Genomic DNA, 18,885 nt, shown 5'->3' on the forward strand with positions numbered 1-18,885 from the left:
ATGTTTTATTAGTGTCTTGTGCAGTAGCAGGTCCTAGTCTACTTCTAGCATGGTTTTAAAAGAGCTTACACAAGCAAAGCAAGACAAGGTATTCATTCACCACTTCTCATGGGCAGGCAGGTGTTCACCCATCTCCAGCACAGCAGGGCTCCATCCTGTGTAATGGTTACTTGGGAAGACAAATGCCATCACTCTGAATGTCCCCTCCCTCTTCTTCCCCATAGATTTTATTGCTGCACATATCATATGGTCTGGGATATCCCTTTGGTTAGCTGTCCCAGCCATGTCCCCTCCAAACTTTTTGTGCACCCCCAGCCAGTTCACTATGCAAGCTAATATGAAGAAAATTAACTGTATCCAAACCAAACCCAGCAGTTATCATATTGCTTTTGGTCACAGTCATTTGTATTTTAAGTCTCTGTATATCTAATATGAATACAAGAGAAACTATTATGTTTTCCATTTACTGGTGTTTTGAGTATCCAGGAGTCCACTGAGATATCAGCAAACCTACAGAAGACACCCCCTTGAAATAAAAGAAATTTGAGGCAAAATCCACCAAATAGATCTTCAACTTTTCAATGAAATACTAACAATAGCAAATGAGTTAAAAAGCTTTGAATGAAACTCTGCATATCAGCTGCAGAAAGAGCCTTAATTTGGCAGGAACTGATGGTAGGCATGCCTATCTGAGAGTCTGTCTGTACCACAGAAAACACCAGGAGTTCTGTCAGGCTGATCCTCCCAGGATTTATTGCTATGAAAGAAACCCAAACAGATGAATCCTAGTTACCAGCATTATGGAATGACTTTGAACAATAGTAATCAAATCCAGCTTTTTACTGTAGATTTATGTTTTTAAAAGAACCTGACATATGGGAAATATTACTTTAGCCAATGTTGAGACAAGTGCTAGATTTTCTGTGTAAAACAGTTACAGGATGGTTTTTTCAACTTGCATTTTTTTAATGGAATGGTCATATTTCTTTTGAGATTTAAAGTTTTTATGGATTTTTTTTTCCTACACATGCAATCTACAGAAAATATATGGAAAACATACATTTCATAAGGATCCAACTGTGCGGGATGTCATACAAGTAAAGCCAAGCTGTATATGCATTGAGTCACAGTGACTACGTTGTTCTTGACCATATTCAAGTTTGAATGGAAGGAGGTGAAGGAGCAAGAGAGTTAAGTGCAGTTGTACTTTCCCCAGTCAGAAGAGTTAAGTCTCTGGAAGATTACTACCAGAGCATCTCACAGAACAGGGTGAGCACCAAGCAATGAGAGGACCATATTCCACAGATAGTGTGCAATACGGTGTTAGAAGCTACAAGAAGGAACATGGGCTTGTGAAGGGCAAAATTTAGTCTTATAAGAAATGCACAACCAGCTAGATGCACTAAAAGGACACAAAGGACAGAGAGCACAGGCCTCACTTCTGTACAAGTGAGACTTCGACTCGCTTGTGCACACATCACTTTGATGATCCAAAGCTGAAAGGAAGTTAGGGAGGTGTCTTAGGTCAGTGTGTGCAAAATGCAGATCTCTAAGGAAAACACTGATGGCAGGGATAGAGGTCAGTGCAAGACACGTCCCTGTAATCTGTGCTTAGATGCCTTTAGCCACTTGGGAGTACCACTCCAGGATCTTCTATGGAACATATATTACACATTCAAATAACTGAACAGGAGCTGTCCTTATAGAAAAGTTGAGAGGCATACCCCACTTTATGTTGATTAAAACTTTTGATTCAGCATTAGAGACTTGGTTTCCTTTCTTTGGTATTTGTTCTTTGTGCTGGAGGAGAGGCAATGCTTATCTACCTGCCAGGAGTCTCCAATGAGAAGCTGTATTGGACAGAAGTAGTCTTCATTTCTCTTGCTGAAGGTGGGTCACTATCCAGTAAAGAACACAGCTGAACCTGCCTGCATCTGATGTCAAGGCATTCTGGAAGGAAACGGTCCCTTGAAGAACTATTTTTATGTATTATAGAATCATAGGAATGCCAGGTTGGAAAGAACCTCAAGGATCATCTGATCCAACCTCTCTAGGCAAACATGACCTAGACTAGATGTTCCAGTGCGCTGTGCTAAGGGTTGAAGCCAGAATCTCACCAATTGCAGGAGAATACTGCACCTACAGTACTCTCCTGAGCATATACTCTCTTGAACTGTCCACTGATGATCCTGGGTTGTCTGCATCTAGGGTGAGTGCATTAGCTTTTTCATGTGTTAAAGAAATGTCTTCTTAATTTGGTGGTTTGAAGTCTGGGTAAATCGTATTTAAGCAGAGATTTATGGCTGCTTAATGTCTAGGGGTTTTTAGCTTTTAAAAGTATCAGGATCTTTCAGTCCTGATACTTTGAAACAATGAACACGCTTTACCTAACAAATTAAACTTCAGTGTACTTTCATGACTTACAATGAACAAATAAACCGCAATACAGCAACAACAAAAACCACAGCAACCTTAAAAGCTCGTATATTGAAACCCATGGTATTAGGTTACTAGTGAATTACCTCTTTCACAGTGAAGTTTCTTTTTTTCAGAGTAAGATCTACTCAACAGGAGGTCTGGATACAAGGAAACACAAGATCAGATCTGTAACTTGATGCATATGTGAAAGAGTAAGATAGCAAATTTATATACAGAAATGCTCTGTCTGTGCAGAAGTAAACGTAGTGTTGTATGTAATGGGTAGAGATATTATTGGAACATCTTTAGAAGACTGAGATGCAGGATAAGAGATTTCATTCCATATTCCATTGCTATTAGTACCCATTAGCCCTGTACAATAATCTCATTTTTGTGGCATAAAAGGTAGCTGAACAAACAAATATGTATACACTGAAAAGTGCTGTCTTAGTGTTGAGGGCAATGAGAAATGACAGAGTGAGATCATTCTGTGCTGTGATATGAATCTGTGGCGTGGTAGCCTCATTTCCTGAAGTGGAGACTTCCGAGGACACCGCTTTTGGTTGCAGTTCTTAGCATGGAATGCTGCCCCCAGGAAGACTAGAAGACTTCTTTCTCTGCCTGATAGCCTCTGGAGCCTAGGTGGTGCTCCTCCACGGAGGAAAGCCATTGAGGAGGGAGGGGTATATTGTGTTTTCCAACACCTCACAGGGGGATGCTAAGTAACTCTGTGCTGCACTTCATTTACATGTTATTGAGGAATAAAAAGGGAGAATTTCCAGAATTTATGGATCATCTATGTTTACATTTTACAATTGAAATTCCTCAGGAAAAATGTCCCAAAGCTATAAGGGAGAATAGAATCAATTATCAAGATAGTATTTTAGTTTTCATGCATACATGTTGTCTTCCCTGCTTTGATAATAAAATCCTTTGAATTCAGAGCTGAGTTTTATGAAAGGCTTTTATAATTAGATGGTTAGCGGAATTTTAAGTTTTCTGACCTGTGTTTTTCATAGATAAAAGTTTTGGGTAATTTTGTTATCTTCCTATTTTACATTAGTTCCTAACTTAATGAAACATAAATTGTAAAACTACGTGAATCATATTTTATAATGATAAATTGAAAGGTTTTGCTGATAACAAAAAGATTTAATTTAGAAGCAAACATTCTATTTACTGGAATTGTAGAACAGATGTGTAAAAGGCAAGGTGTGGCCAAATCTGTACTCTTTTTTCAAATACAATTACAGTTTATACTATATTATATAGTATATTATTTATAAGAGAAGCATGCTATCCATCGTACTGTGTGCTAAATTAAATTTATTGCTTTATTCTACAAAGATGTGTTTTTAAACACATTGGTAGTTTCAATGAATCCTTTAAGATTACACATACAATGTTCAAGGGCATGTAAGAATACCTGTGGTATTGAGGACAAGTGAGTCAGCTGAGATTCTCTTTAGCAAAGTGTAGTGAAAATTTTCACAACCTCACAGGTTAACTTGTTATAGCTGCTTGTTCTAAATTTTAACAAATTTTCTCCAGCTGTTTTCTCAGGCAAATATTTGCCAGGTTTTGTTCTGAAAGCTGTATGCACTGAGCTTCATCTCATGAAAATGGAAGATAGGTGTGTTTAAAAGGGCTTGGTTAAGTTGGCATCTATTGCTAGAGACCAAGATGAAAATGTTACGTTAAAAGGAAGAGAAATCTCTTCATTGTTTTTGAAGAAAGTCTATGTTTATCCCTTTTACACATCCACTCAGAAATTATGTTTTTATTTTAATATTCATCCTCTCCCTGATTGTGTAGGAATAAAGTGTAAAATAAAGTATGGAGGAAATCTAGAACAAATGAGACATCCTTTCTTTCCAGCGAGAAAAGGAATTGTGTCCATTGATCAAGGCTGTTTGACAGGATGATGTTACTTGGTTGACTGAACTTTCCCTAGAACCTGTAGCCCTGCTTGGCAGGTGAATAAGAGAGTCCTGATTTGAAGAATTAAAATCAACCCTCACAGAAGCCTCACAGCAGTCCAGCAATTTAGCAGATGAATGGCCCTTTTGCCAGAAGAGACTTATCTGTCAGACATGCTCTCATCATGGCTAGCACGTACTGCTGGGGGGGGATTCACACTCACTGCAGCCCAATGGGTTTATAGTATGAAGGGAAGGAGGTCCTAGAGCCTGTATGTATACATCCTCTTTCTGGAGGAAACAGGATACTGGGGTCACAGGGCAAGACCATGCTCCAGTATCTATAGTATTCAACACCAAGGACTGCACCCGAACATGCAGTGTCTATACCTCTTCCCTTACCTCTTTATCTCATACAACAAGATACCCAAAGCTCATGGAAGGGAGGTGCCAGCCAGAAACATGCACATCCATGATTAGGTATTTTCCTTTCTTTAATGCTTATGATAAGCATCATGTTTACATGAAAATAGTGATGTGTGTACTGGAAAGTCTACTAAAGCATGTTCTTGTGAGTTCTTATCAGTCTGTCTCATGCGTGGATATGGATGGCTGAGCTCAGGTATTTGTCAATAACAACATCAAAGAATTAAAAAGACATGAGAGATGTTTTGCATCTGATCAGTAACAGTAAACAAGAGCTAACACAGAAATTTCAGATATGTCCTGTAGATATTGTGTCATAATACAGTCATAATACAGAAACATATTCCTATGGAGTCCATTTTGGGCAAGGCAGAGCTGCTTCTGATTTTCTCATTAGAGATTTTTCATGAAGTACTGAAATACACTTCTCTTTTCAGTGTTCTGTTTCCTGTGGAAAAGGTTTGAAGTTTCGTGATGTGCATTGTTTTAATAGCTTCCAAGCTAAAATAGAAGAAGGAAACTGCAGGCATTTGAAAAAACCACGGACATACAAAATATGTAGAGCTGGAAGATGTCCTGCTTGGAAGGCCAGCAGATGGAAAGAGGTATGTAAACTCTGCTGTCATTACGTTCTCTATGAAAGCACAAGACAAGAGCATATTCCGGAGTTCTGGTGTCCTCAACATAAAAAGGACATGGAACTGTTGGAACAAGTCCAGAGAAGGGCCACGAGGATGATCAGGGGACTGGAGCACCTCCTGTATGAAGACAGGCTGAGAAAGTTGGGGCTGTTCAGCCTGGAGAAGAGAAGGCTGCGGAGACCTCATAGCAGCCTTCCAGTATCTGAAGGGGGCCTATAGGGATGCTGGGGAGGGACTCTTCATTAGGGACTGTAGTGACAGGACAAGGGGTAATGGGTTAAAACTTAAACAGGGGAAGTTTAAGTTGGATATAAGAAGGAAATTCTTTCCTGTGAGGGTGGTGAGGCACTGGAATGGGTTGCCCAGGGAGGCTGTGAATGCTCCATCCCTGGCAGCGTTCAAGACCAGGCTGGACGAAGCCTTGGGTGAGATGGTTTAGTGTGAGGTGTCCCTGCCCATGGCAGGGGGGTTAGAACTAGATGATCTTAAGGTCCTTTCCAACCCTAACTATTCTGTGGTTCTATGATTCATGGCAGAGTGCATCAATGGAAATAATTGTCAGGATGGGTTAGGGGTTTTATGCACATCGCAATTAAATACACAGATTAGCAAATGGTTTATTATATTTTATTTTTCTTTCTTTTAAATTAATTGAAACTAAATACATATGAAAACCGAAAGCATTTGGTTATCTGAACCTTGGACTGTATAGGTACTTGGGACTCTCTTCAATTTACCTTGTAAATTCAAGCTAACAGTAAGTTTTTAAATTAGGTCCAGGTAGCTCACATGCATTTATTTTCCATATTTCTTACAAATTTTTATTTTAATTGTAGTTTTACAATTTCAGCATAAATTCCTTCACATACAGTGAAACACGAGTGTGGTAGGGGCTGGGAGGTGTATTTTAAGTAATAACCTAAGAACTTGCAATACTGGCAACCATACCGCCTACTGGGCACTGTCTTGTTTCACACTGACATAAGTAATTCTGATCACTTTTAGTGCTCAGTATCCTGTGGAGTAGGGTTTCAGCAAAGAGACATCTACTGTCTGCTGAAGGGCCTGGGTCAAGTGAATGAAGCAATGTGTAACCATGACACCCGGCCCGCTAGCAGGAGGCACTGCTGGCTGCCTGCATGTGTGCAGTACCAGTGGTTGGCAGATGATTGGCAAGAGGTAAGTAAGGCTTTCAACTTGTGTGAAGTAACGGAGTGATGTGTTTTCTTTTTTCTTCCCCCTCCCTATTTGGATCCATACCTAAGAGCTGTTATGTTGCAGAATAACAAGTGTCCCTGATGGATATCTTGAAGCTCAAGCATGCAAAACTAAAATGAGTGCTAAAAGAATGTCAAAGGCTTTGTTTACTCTCTTATACAGGATTTGCTTGTCTTCACTTGTAGACAAAAGCTCTGCAGAGCTCTGAGCAAGTCAGTATTGATAACACCATGGAATTTGAATGCAGAGTTCTTTACATAGCGCATAAATTGTCTAATAGAACCTAATTATGAAATGTCATTAAAAAAGTCACTGTTTAAGAACAGAAATATAAATGAAATGTCAGCTGGAAGTAAAAACCTGGGAGGTAAAACCTTTGGTCAGCAGTGTTTTCATGAAGATTAACATAGAATATTACCAGGAAAGATAAGAAGCAAAATAAAACTCAGCATTCTCCTACCAATCAGATGTGATGACTGTTTTCTACATGCTAAAAATTTAGTGACTTTTGTATCCATGTATCCAAACACACAAACATACACATAATTTTTGTTCTTTGTATAATACAAGAAAGGATGCGCAGAAGAGCCTGACTCTTACCGTAACATGGAACAAAACCCAGTTTGCACAGTTGTGGCATCCTAATAATCTGCACTGTTAAATTGCTCAGGGAAACCCCCCTGAAACTTTGACTATGAAGGCTCAAAAGTCTTGGGGACATAACGCTGTAGAAGTGACCACTGATAACATAGAGATAATTTGTTGGTGCTCTGCAAAATCTGGATTGTATTCATGCAGTTTAGACTTACATGTCCCTTTGTTAAACTATAATGAGGGGAAGTTAACAATATATATTTCTTCCAAGTGTTCTTATATGAAGCTATTAAATTCAGGAATTAGTAGAAGCGGATCAGAATGTCCTTTTAGCACAAATGTACACTTGCACAGAATGAGGGTGAATTTTCCTTTCCTGTACAACATTTGAATATTCCAGCTGGGTATTGGGAGTTCTCCACTACAAATACATTGTGTTTCAATACATCTTCATAACTTCTTCTACATGGATATTGCTGTTGGCTTGGAATTCCTGTGTTCGGTTCCTTTCTCTCACTAGATTCATATGTAGACCTTTATATATAGTATTAATAGTGGTTCAAGTATTTACCCATCTGGACTCCTCTCCTGGTGCAGTGCTTTCTCCACCAGACTTGCAATATTCTGCCCAGCTGTCTCAGCTCTGAGTGCTCATGTGTCATTTCCACGCCTCACCAGTCACAGAATAGCAGAAAACATTCCAGATCTGGAATTTCTCCAGCTTGCAGCTGGGAGGCTGGCTGATAGTGGCAGCCAGCATTTTCCTACCAAAGACTAAAGTATAAAGCATAGTTGGACTTGATGATCCTTATGGGTCCCTTCCAACTTGAGATATTTTCTGATTCTATGATGAAGAGGATTCTTCTACCTGTCTCATTACCTCATGACCGAGTTATTCGATATGTGCCTAATATTCTGAGCTTCTCCATGCCGTTGAAAGACCCGGGGTTTCTGTAAGTTACACCAGCCACACTCAACCTCCTGGTACAAATCCACACATTTTCATTCTCTGAGTGAATAGGTTTCTTAAAGGCTTAACGTACATATGGCTTCCCTCACTGGGCCACAGTCTCTTGTGGATCCACTGAATGGGTAGGGAAGACTCTCATGAATTTGCTTTCACTGCTCTCTCTGATTTGCTGCCATTCTCTTTGTCACCTCAGCTTTTCAAGAAAGAAGACAATCATTCAGCAACAGTTGGGCATTATAAGCACTTAATATCACGAGTCTTATATTTCTCCTTGAGGTCTTAGGACTTTACTTCTACCTTTGGTTCTCCCGTGCAATCTTTCCATTGACAAACAAGAGCATGTTCAGTGAAGGATCTCCAAACTGTTGGGGGCTGAAGCACTTGCCCTTCGAGCAGAGACTGAAGGAACTGGGTTTGCTCAGCCTAGAGAAGAGGAAGCTTTGGGCAGATCTAGCAGCAGCATTCCAGTATCAACAAGGAAGTTACCAAGAAGATGGGGCCAGGCTCTCCACAGTGTATGGTGGGAAGGCAAGAGGCAACAGGAGTAAGATGAAACCAAAGAAGCCAAAGAGGTTCAAATAGAATATTCTGAAAAACATTTTCTCTATGAGGACAATTCAGGCAGTAAAACAGGCTGAGAAATGGAATTTCAGTCTCCCTCCTCTGAGGTTTTCAAGACCCAACCCAATAAAGTTGGAGATTTCATCTGGCAGAGCTGTTTTACTGTGCAACACCTGGATTTTGTGCTTCAAGTTGCTTCTTTGAGTCAATAATACAATTTGAACCATAGATTTGATCTCTGTGTCAGACCTTGACGAGTCTTCTAATTGGTTGTTATTGGGTTCAAATTACTATTAAGTTAGGTTCAGGTCTGACTATAGTAGGTGTTATTATTGATTATTGCCTCTACTGAGACTGGAGTTTGCGTATTTGAGCCTTCCTTTTTTTACCACAGCAGGTTCAAACAGGTTAGTTGAGGCATCCGCAGCTGGGGACATGCTGTTGATATGTATTACTTAGTCTGTACCTCCACTTTTCTGGCAGCAAAGTTCTCATCCTGTCCTAGCAGAACTGTGATGACTCTCCATCCCACCAGCTTGCCTTGGGGGGAGGTCTGAGGACGCTCAGGGCAAAGGCATAGGCTCAACAAGCAGTACTGCCCAAAGCTGGCATTGTTTCATTGATAGGCAGTTTTGTTTTCTCTTATCAGTGTAATATTCTTTTAGCAGAGGAACTTTTACACTCAACCTATAATCTTGGCTTGACATTTTCATTTTCTTCTCTGTCTCATCCAACAGTAAAAGTGTCGTGTTATTATACGCTATTGTTTTTTTCAGACCATTAGAGGTACCTGAACTTTGAAAACAAAGTAAAGCATTTTGATACAGTGAATAATTCAGTCTGACTCTGATAGCAGATGTCATAAAAGGTGCTGCTGCCTGGGTTTTACAAATAACTTTGTTCTGTTAATGGCTAATTTAAGTACAAAAACTGTGACTGTTTTTTCTCATTCTCAGTGCTTGGCATCATATAGAAGAAAGGAAATATACCGCAAGGTGAAGTGTGTGGATGAAAAACAGCTCCAAGTAGATGAAAGTTTCTGTGATCCTGCCACAAAGCCTCCATCAACCAAAAACTGCAGGATAGCTCCCTCTAAGTATGTTGTGTTTACAGGAGAACTGTCCCAGGTAATTATACTGCTTCACATCTTTTATATAACTTTCCAGTTAAGGATGTTATATAGCTAATAATTAGCAATATTGCTCTATTGCTAATATAATATTGCTAATATTGTATTGTGTATATTATGTGTGCAGAGCAAAACCAAAGAAGTGTATTTTCATCTGAACATGGGTGTGTAAACTTTTTCCATCCCGTTACCTGCAAAACTGTTGTAGACCTTCACTTCTGCACACTGATGTACCAGCTCCGAGGTGGTACCCATCAATCAGATGAGAAGTTTTTGCCAAAGCAAGGATCAGAGCTGACTTATCTGTAATTGCAATGCTGCAAAAAGGTTCGTTTTCCATAGAAATAATACCTGTGCATTTATTTTAGTGCTCAGCCAGCTGTGGATTTGGCAACCAGCAGAGGATCACGTACTGTGTTGGAATCCATTCTGTTCAAAATCAGCATGTCCATGGCCTTCAAGCTGTAACGTACCGAGAATGCCCAGTAGAACCATCCCCATACATTTATAAATGTAATATCAAAGGATGTTCACAAGCAGCTACCTGGAGAGTGGGGAAGTGGACCAAAGTGAGTATAGATGTGCAAGCTCATTTTTGACAGTTGCCTTAAACAGAAATGAATGCCGTGACTAATTTGCTGACATAATTATGTTAATTATTTACTACCTTCTAAACTAACTGCTCATGTCTGTCTCTGTTTAGTGCTCAGTGTCTTGTGGAGTGGGGGTAAAGGAGAGAACCGTAGAGTGTATGACTGAAAATGGCTTATCCAGTGACTTGTGCCTGCCACATTTAAAACCAGACGGCAGAAAGGTCTGCCATGAAGAAGAATGTAAGTGACAGCTTTAATTTTCAGCTGATGTTAATGTTTTCCCAGCTTACTTCTATAAAAGCTATAAATATATTTGGAGCACAATTATGCAAAATGAAGTCCTAAACCTAAATTCTATTCATGAAATATTAATATGATTTAATCATTCACTTTAAAGGTGAAATTCATACCACCTGCAAAGATATCCAGATTAAAAAAGGGATTAGAAAGGATGGTGAATACCTACTTAACATTAAGGGAAGGATGATAAAGGTAATCTTAATATTAATGAGTTTTTATGAGCACATATTTTTACGAAACAATACTGTTCTAATAAAGGTCTTGCTAAAGGGTTGTATTTCCTCTTCCAGATTTATTGCTCAGGCATGCACTTAGAGAATCCCAGAGAATATTTGACATTGGTAAAAGGTGAAGCAGACAACTTTTCTGAAGTTTATGGACTCAGGTAAAAAAGTGGTTTTGCCACTTTATGAAGTGCATTTATGCCTCCCAAAGAGAATAAAATAATACTTTTTTTGAGAACAAATCAGTCAAACTTTTTTCCTTGGTTTTCTGTTTTGAATATTCAGGCATATAAACACACATGCAGAAATGTGGACACTTCAAAGCTGAAATTGTGTTAATTGCACTAAATGATTATTGAAAAATTCTATCATCTTGACCAGAGTAGAAATGGCTTCAATCCGTTTTAGTGTTTCAGTTGAGCCAAGATTAATAGCTGAGCTTCTTGTTTGGTAGCTGTTTAGTATATTTAAGTGGCATAGCGCAATGCAATTATTTTCCACTATAAAGTTATGTTATGGAAAAATGTCAAAAGGAAAAAAATCTTTTCTATTCTTTAGGCTGCAAAATCCATATGAATGTCCTTTCAACGGAAGCAGAAGGCAGGACTGCGCCTGTCGAAATGATTACCTTGCAGCTGGCTTCACAATTTTTAGCAAAATAAGACTTGATGTAGCTTCCATGCAAATAAAAAGTAAGCATTTTGGCATTCTATTGAGACTGCATGGTCATGAATACCAAATTACTACTTTGACCCACTTATAGATCCAGTTGTGCAGTTTTGGGTGAAGTAAATTCTAATTTTCTTTAGGAAGTGGATGGAAATCAAAGAAAGAGAAACTGCTGCCTCTTCCCTTGTTAGTTTGTCCCAAGCGGGCAAGTGTCACAAATCTTACGAATTCATATTTTATATGCAAACTGGCCTCAGTTTCTAAGGTTTTGTTACCATTACTCCGTTTCCTTTCAGTCCCTGGAATATATTTCTTGGGAAAGTCTTCCTATTCTGTAGTTAGTCCCTTCTTAGTCATTGGCAGACAGACTAAATGGACAGGAAATCTTGCAGCACTTTCAAGCCCCGGCCACCCCTGAAGGTGGCAAGGTGTCCCACAACCAGCTCACTTGGAGCTGTGTCCACGTGCACACCCATCCTCCTCTTAACCCCCCTCCTATCTCAGAAAGAAAACTAGGCTTGTTGGACTGATGTTGCATTAACCAAAATGGACTATTTAAAATGTAGTTGCTAAAAAAACTGAACCAAAACACATGAAAAAGCCCCTCCAAAAACCAAACAAAACCCCCACCCAATGCAAACCAAACCAACCCGCCTTCCCCATTTTAATGCCTTTTCACACTGTTTTCACCTGAACTTCTAAAGCAGCAGATTCAGCGTTGGGTAATTTTCTGTCTTCTAGCCACAGATTTTCTTTTTGCTCAGACTATACTTGGGAGAGCAGTTCCTTTTGCTACCGCTGGAGACTGCTACAGTGCTGCCAGATGTCCACAGGTGTGCATGATTTCTTATCTCCTTGAAATGTGCATGTAAATGTGTGGGTGGAGGAATAATCTGTGTGACTGGTTTAGAACTATAAGGCTCTAAACCAATATGCTCTTCTGTCTAATCTGTGTACTACAGTAATAGGTTTTTTTCCTTACTCTCTCCTGTTGCACCATCTCTCCGCCCTTTAGTGGGTATGCCCAGGTGTACAATAATAGGCATAGTACATGCATTAAATGTATTTCCTAGAATTAATGTAACGTAATAGGGTAGATAATGTACAATTATACATAATAATAATAATGTACAATCCTACATAATGGTAATGGGGAGAGGGAGGTGGTTTAGTCCACACTTTCCCTCTAGGCTTCATCTATGTATATCCAGCTTTCAATGTATTTCCTGTATTGCTCTCCTTCCCTCTGGACTTGATGTATTCTTTGTCGCCCCTAACCTCTTCTCAATCTTTGTTCTCCACCAGTGAGGAAGGAAGAGGAGGAAAATTCCTTTCCTGTAATCCTGCAGAAGTTTTCTTGTCTTTTCTCTGCTTCTCTCCTGGTGCTTCCTATCTTTGAAGGCTACCTATCTATCAGTATAATCCTGCTGGGCAGCATAATTTAAAATGTATACATCCATCAGTGTCTTTACATTAGTGTTTTAGTTTGGATTGGATGGTGCTTTTTAAATCAATCTCTGTATTGTCCCATTTTACGGTTTGTGGGTTCACATCACGGAGCAATCTTGATAAACATGAACAATGTCTTTTGGATGAAATTAAATCAAAAAATGAGCTCCAGAAAAAGGATCTTAAGGCACTCTAACTGCTAATGCTGACTTGATCTATAGGTCTAGATGAGAGTTAGTCCAAAGTAAACCCCCCCTGTGTACAGACATTGGACTTTCTAACTCAATATTTTCACTCTATAGATATGCTTATACTGCAGTGTCCTTGCTAAAATGCAGCCATAGCCCTAGTCTGAACCAGTCAACCTAGGGGGCCTTTGGAGCCCATTGGCAGAAACGGGAGTCCTAGAAAGCAGTTTGGGCAGTCTTACCCTATTAGATACCTTAGGATGAGGTCAGCTGTCCTCTGGAAGTGCGTATTTCTTTTGTTGTAGCTCCCTTTAAAAGGGGGATAAGATCAACTAGCTTAGACTTGCATGGAAGTGAACCCCTGCTGTCCATCTGTCCTAGGTGCTTAAACTTTAGACAGGCTATAGGGGTGGAGGTATTTAAGGGCAGCTAGAGATGACCTATGTGCAATTTAGTTACAAATGAAGTGCCTAAATTAGGTAGACCCCTGGCAAAAACCTGTTGCAGTATTGCATACCTTCAACCTGCAGATTCTTTGGGCTTAGTACAGTACAAATCTACTTGCAATCTGTTACTTCTGTGGGGAAGGCATCCTGCTTACGTGGCTTTGCACTTACACACTTCCATCTGTAAGATCTGCACTGAAACTAACAGTTTTAATGCAGTAAAAAAGCCTCCATTCCTGCACTATCAGACTTTGAAATCTGTTCCTGGCCTTGAGTATGCTGCTTGACACGTCAGAGAGCTGTTAAGCTGTCATTATAATTGTACATAGCACTTCTCATTTATTTTTGCCAAATGATATCACTGTGAGTGGAGTTACTTCGGTCCTATTAATTGTGGAAAGCATTCCACACCATTTATCTGAATTTCCTCTAGATGCTTTATTCATTAAATGGAAACCTTCCCCTTTTTTGGTACTTGAGGAACAACCTACCCTATCCATATATTATTTCATCCTGAGTATATGAGTGCTATAAACACAGCAATTTTACATAGAAGTGCTCTCTAAACAAATCTGCCATATCAAATACTCCAATATTAATTTTTTTATAAAGGATTTACAGTGAATCACAAGAATAAAGGCTGAACACTGTACTTTAATACATGCACACATACATATACCCACATACACATTCATATATAAATATAAATAATATCTGACTATGACAATATTAAGCAATAAAATACAGAAGCTACCTTATGTAGTAGAAACATCTTTGCTAAAGCTTTGGTCTCAGGATTTGGCGATTTTAACTAGGTTGGAATACAGAAATTCAGGCCTTCAGTGAATTGTATGGAAGCGTGCAGGAGTTTTCTGACTGCAGTGCTGCCTCAACTGGCCATTTGGCTCTTTGTGGAGGCAGTACTTCTTTCCAATGCGTTGCACTGGTGTGAATGAATTTTCATGATTTCATCATTTTCTGTACCCCAGTAGATTTACCAAGGCATTGCAGCTTGTTGCTTTTAATCTATTTCTTATTCTCATATGAACTGATTCTGTTTTAACGCTAATCTTCAAAGAGAGTGGTTTTGCATATGCAAATACTTTAGAATCAATAAATTGTTATGAGCGGTTTGTACTGAGAAACATTTCATTTAGCAATGAATTTATTTGTTTTAACCTCCATATATGTTCCTGTTCAATCATGTTATTTGTTTTACTCAAAAAGGAATGGATGATGATGATGCTTGGCCAGAGTACTTGCAAAAATTAGAGAACTGCATGGCTAAGAAACGATTGTCTGTAATTTCCAGATAGCAATAGGTCCTGACCATCTTATGTCCAAAAAGTTCAGGCACTTCAATAAAAATATTTAGTTCTTGCATGTTCCAAGTTTGTACATTTTGTAAACTAAAATTTAGTATGTAGAAATGAGGCTAAAAGAATTGTCTGATGTTATTTCTGTATTCAGACTGCAGACAGATGCTACAGATCAGCTGATGCACAAGTGGCACTTACAGCAGAATGGCTTGTTTGTGTGTCTGTCCTGCAGATATGTCCAGGGTATAGTGCAGTTTAACTAAACCGGATTAAGCACACACGTGCGAGTACTTAATGTCTATCTAGTTATACCTTAAGTGAAACGTGCAGATATGCCAATGCAAAGTGCTTGAGTGTTTTGAGCTCTGTTTATCAGTTCTGTATTTTACCTTCGGCCTTTTTTTTTGTTTTATTAGGGACAGTTCAGCATTAACTTGGCTGGTACAGGTCTGAGATTATCCAGTACAGTCAGGTGGATTGCTCAGGGCAACTACGCAACTGCTGACATACACAAATCCCATGTAAGTCAATGTTGTTTTCCTTTACCTGCTCTTATGACTTGAATATCATGCCTCCAGAGGTGCAACTGATGAGTCTTTAGTGAAAGCTAGTTGTGAATCAAAAGCAGTGCCCAAGGTCTCTGACCCATCTAAGTCTTCTTCCAGATGTAATGCAAAAACTATGTTTAATCACGCTGCCCAGAATCTAGTCCAGATCAACACTGCCTGCCTGCCCTTCTCTTACTGATTTTAAGAGCCTATTGCTATATTAATCAGATTCATTAGAAGTTTTGAAGATATCTAATAATACATAAAAAAATCCCAAACCAACAAAAAAACAAATCCACACACATCCCCAAAAAGCATTTTATTAAAGATACGCCATTACAGAGTATCCTTATAGATTGCTTACCTCCAACTTGATATGTGTGGGAAACCAAATTGTCCAAGAATGGTAAGTATGCACAGTTTAAGACAACGTTGGATGGTAAGCTGGGAAAGAAGGTGTATGGCAGTGCTGTTAAAGGATCTTTGTGTCACTTTGGCTAATCTGATGCAGTGTTTTGGTTTAGTATTTGTAGGTACAATTTGTCAAAGGGCCTACTGTGTGCAAACCTCAAGGAGCTTTTTTGCACAACTGTGACTTCAGTTGCGTTTGTTGGTTGACTGTTCTCTCTGTTTCCCAGGATGGTACTAAAATATATGGAAGATGTGGAGGATTTTGTGGAAAATGTATTCCTAACACAATTATTGGTCTCCAACTTCAAATACAGTGAGAACTCGGATGCAGTAAGAGCATCAAAGGAGGGACATCTGCCATTTAGGTGCAGATTGTAGGTGCTGTGTATATATGTATTGTAATTCTTTTATCTCTGTAATGCTCATTGCTGTAATGCTCACTACTAAGGATTCCTGTTTTCTTCAGTATTATTCAGGGATGTATTACCTGTTTGTGGGCTAGCAAGAGCATAAATCACAATCATAAACCTTCAGGTTTTAATAGAGAGGCATTCATTCAATGTGCAGCATATATTAGAAAGTAAATTGCACTGAAGTTACTACCATGAGAAACACTCTAAATCATACCAAAATCTTAATATTTCACCTCCAACTAATCAGTGCAAATCTTTTTACAGTATTCAGTAAAATTTATCCTCTACTGGTTTTCTTGATCAACTGTATTAAAATACAGAAAGGGAAGAGTTATCGCTATGTAGAGAAGACAGGTAGTAATTTCAAATACTTCTAATTTTGTGAAACCTTTTAGGAATTATCTGTCAACAGCTTAACAGCAGGAAAGTATATAGCCAACATACTTGAGACAGTTTCTATAGATCTGTGTGTTCCTCTGTCAGTAAAAGCAAATTTTTTCCCTATCTCTTTCATTATATTCTTTGTGGTGCTCAAATACTAGCAGTAATCCTGAGAAGTGTGGTTTAACCTCTGTAGTCTCTATAGCATGTTAAACATCTAGGCTTAGTTTTGTTGTGGTTACAGGAAGAGAAAATAAGGAAACAATTGGCTTGGAAATCTGATTTTCAATCCTCGTCTCTCGTCCAAGTATACTGTAAAAGCAGTGTATTCTGTTTACTGTAGCATCTGATATGTGGTTCTATGAATATGTATTTACTTAAACACTTTCCATCTCCACCTTACTCCTTTATACTGGCCAATGGCATATGAGTAAAGGCGGTAGTGTGTGCCCCTCTTATGTTCCAATTCAACATGGTTTTCAATAACCTTAGTGAAAACCCTGGGCAGAGGCAGCATCAAGCCCTGCAGTATTTTTGGTGTCCATTTTTGGCTCAGTTTGATTTTTCAGTGTTTGTAAATGCAGCTCTAACATCTGCTAGTTAAAATTATTTCTTCCAAAAAAGTAAGCAACGGAAAGTTTCAGGGTTTAAAAAACAATCTAGCTCTTTAATTTGTTGTTTTGTAATTCTGTACAGTTCAAGACTGTAGAAATATATGCATATAAAGATAATACATTTCAGGGCCAACTCTCAGGTATTCAGAATAAATTTTTCTACATGCCTAATAACATAAATTATGTACCAGAGAACTGTACATGCTTCTTCTGACAATATGCATTTTGTAAATCAAATACTTGTTTTGAATGCCAGTACAATCGGTAGGTCAAATGGCAGCTATATTGTACTTTTACCCACAAAGATTTAGCCAGGAATTAACAATATGTATTAGTTACAAACAGTACTGTACCACAGAAGTGTAAGCAGCTACTTTTTAGATAACACGTGTAGGTAATTACCTTGTGATCTCTGCATCAGAAATGTATTTTTGCACTATGTGCCTTGTATTAGTTGTAAACATTAATATAAAAGTTATTTTCCTAGAAATGTTTACATTTATAATTAAAATCTTGTAATTTATAAAATATTTATATAATAAATGTGCTTGTGTGAATGGTACCAGAGTACTTTTGCCTTTTTTTGTTGCTTTGGTTTGGTATCAAATGCTCGGTACAGAATGTTACAAAAACATTTCAATTCATTTATGCACAGAATAAGTACATTCTTAATACCTCTTTACAGTAATATGCATGTAATTATACTGGAATAACTGCCACACAAGCAGGTTATAGTCACAGGAGTATTTTCCATGGTAACAAATCCTACTTCAGAGGTATAAACTCCATGTCTGTGTGCTCTTTCTAGTTGACCCCTCATATTCACTTATACCTTTCCTGGGAGCTTGCCCTGTACATTGTTCACTGAAATAATGTAGAAATCTGAAATAATCTTCCTTGTGCTAAACTGAGATCAATTCATTTATAGCATGGTCCCTCGACACCTACTTTGGCAGAAGGGGAGCTGCAGTTGCCATCCCCAGGAGGACCATTTTTTCTTCAGCCCTGAACTCCAGTTAAGGGATAGGAAACCTTTAACTCTTCTGCCGCAAAATCAGTCAGAAAATCTACTGAAAAGACACCAAAAAGTGACTTCTAACCCAATATTCAACACAGCATGTTTTCATTGGGTAATGGCAGTGATTTTTGAGTAAAAACCGATTTTCTATAATTGGAACAAATTTCGTGGCCCAACATCAACTTCTGCATAAAACAGCCCTGTGTTGTATTGCAGTTTTTTCAATCTTTTCTTTCTCTTATAGCTGCTTTGCCGTTTCAGCCCTAATGTAGGGAGGAAGTACTTGTGTGTTCCGGCATTTTGTGAATTCCTTGTGGGAGGATTTTGATTTTGTTGAGAAAAAGGGTGTAGTCAGTCACCTCATTTCAACTTATTTTCATCCCAAGGGCAATTTAAGAAAAACATGAGCCTGATGATCAGTTCTGAAGGATGTGAT

At 38.7% G+C, this 18,885-nt stretch overlaps 1 protein-coding gene across 3 annotated transcripts in view; it reads left to right on the top strand.

The window, feature by feature from the left end:
- ADAMTS20 (ADAM metallopeptidase with thrombospondin type 1 motif 20) overlaps positions 1 to 17,439 on the top strand; it is a 90,718-nt gene extending 73,279 nt beyond the window's left edge. For 2 of the 3 annotated variants that reach the window (XM_057425584.1, XM_057425585.1), the window contains exons 29-39: positions 5,201 to 5,368; positions 6,410 to 6,583; positions 9,704 to 9,874; positions 10,245 to 10,445; positions 10,580 to 10,709; positions 10,867 to 10,961; positions 11,060 to 11,154; positions 11,552 to 11,685; positions 12,404 to 12,495; positions 15,481 to 15,585; positions 16,251 to 17,439. In XM_057425584.1, coding sequence (XP_057281567.1) covers positions 5,201 to 5,368; positions 6,410 to 6,583; positions 9,704 to 9,874; positions 10,245 to 10,445; positions 10,580 to 10,709; positions 10,867 to 10,961; positions 11,060 to 11,154; positions 11,552 to 11,685; positions 12,404 to 12,495; positions 15,481 to 15,585; positions 16,251 to 16,340 — 1,455 coding nt within the window. In that variant the 3' untranslated portion in view covers positions 16,341 to 17,439. The remainder of the gene's footprint in view (positions 1 to 5,200; positions 5,369 to 6,409; positions 6,584 to 9,703; positions 9,875 to 10,244; positions 10,446 to 10,579; positions 10,710 to 10,866; positions 10,962 to 11,059; positions 11,155 to 11,551; positions 11,686 to 12,403; positions 12,496 to 15,480; positions 15,586 to 16,250) is intronic. The other variant, XR_008974432.1, reaches the window with a different exon arrangement.
- Positions 17,440 to 18,885: the final 1,446 nt, after the last annotated feature.

This window comes from Pezoporus wallicus, unplaced genomic scaffold (genome assembly GCF_028554395.1).
Source record: "Pezoporus wallicus isolate ANWC-B61680 ecotype Strahan unplaced genomic scaffold, APGP_CSIRO_Pwel_v1 contig_4722, whole genome shotgun sequence".
Classification (NCBI taxonomy): Eukaryota; Metazoa; Chordata; class Aves; order Psittaciformes; family Psittacidae; genus Pezoporus; species Pezoporus wallicus.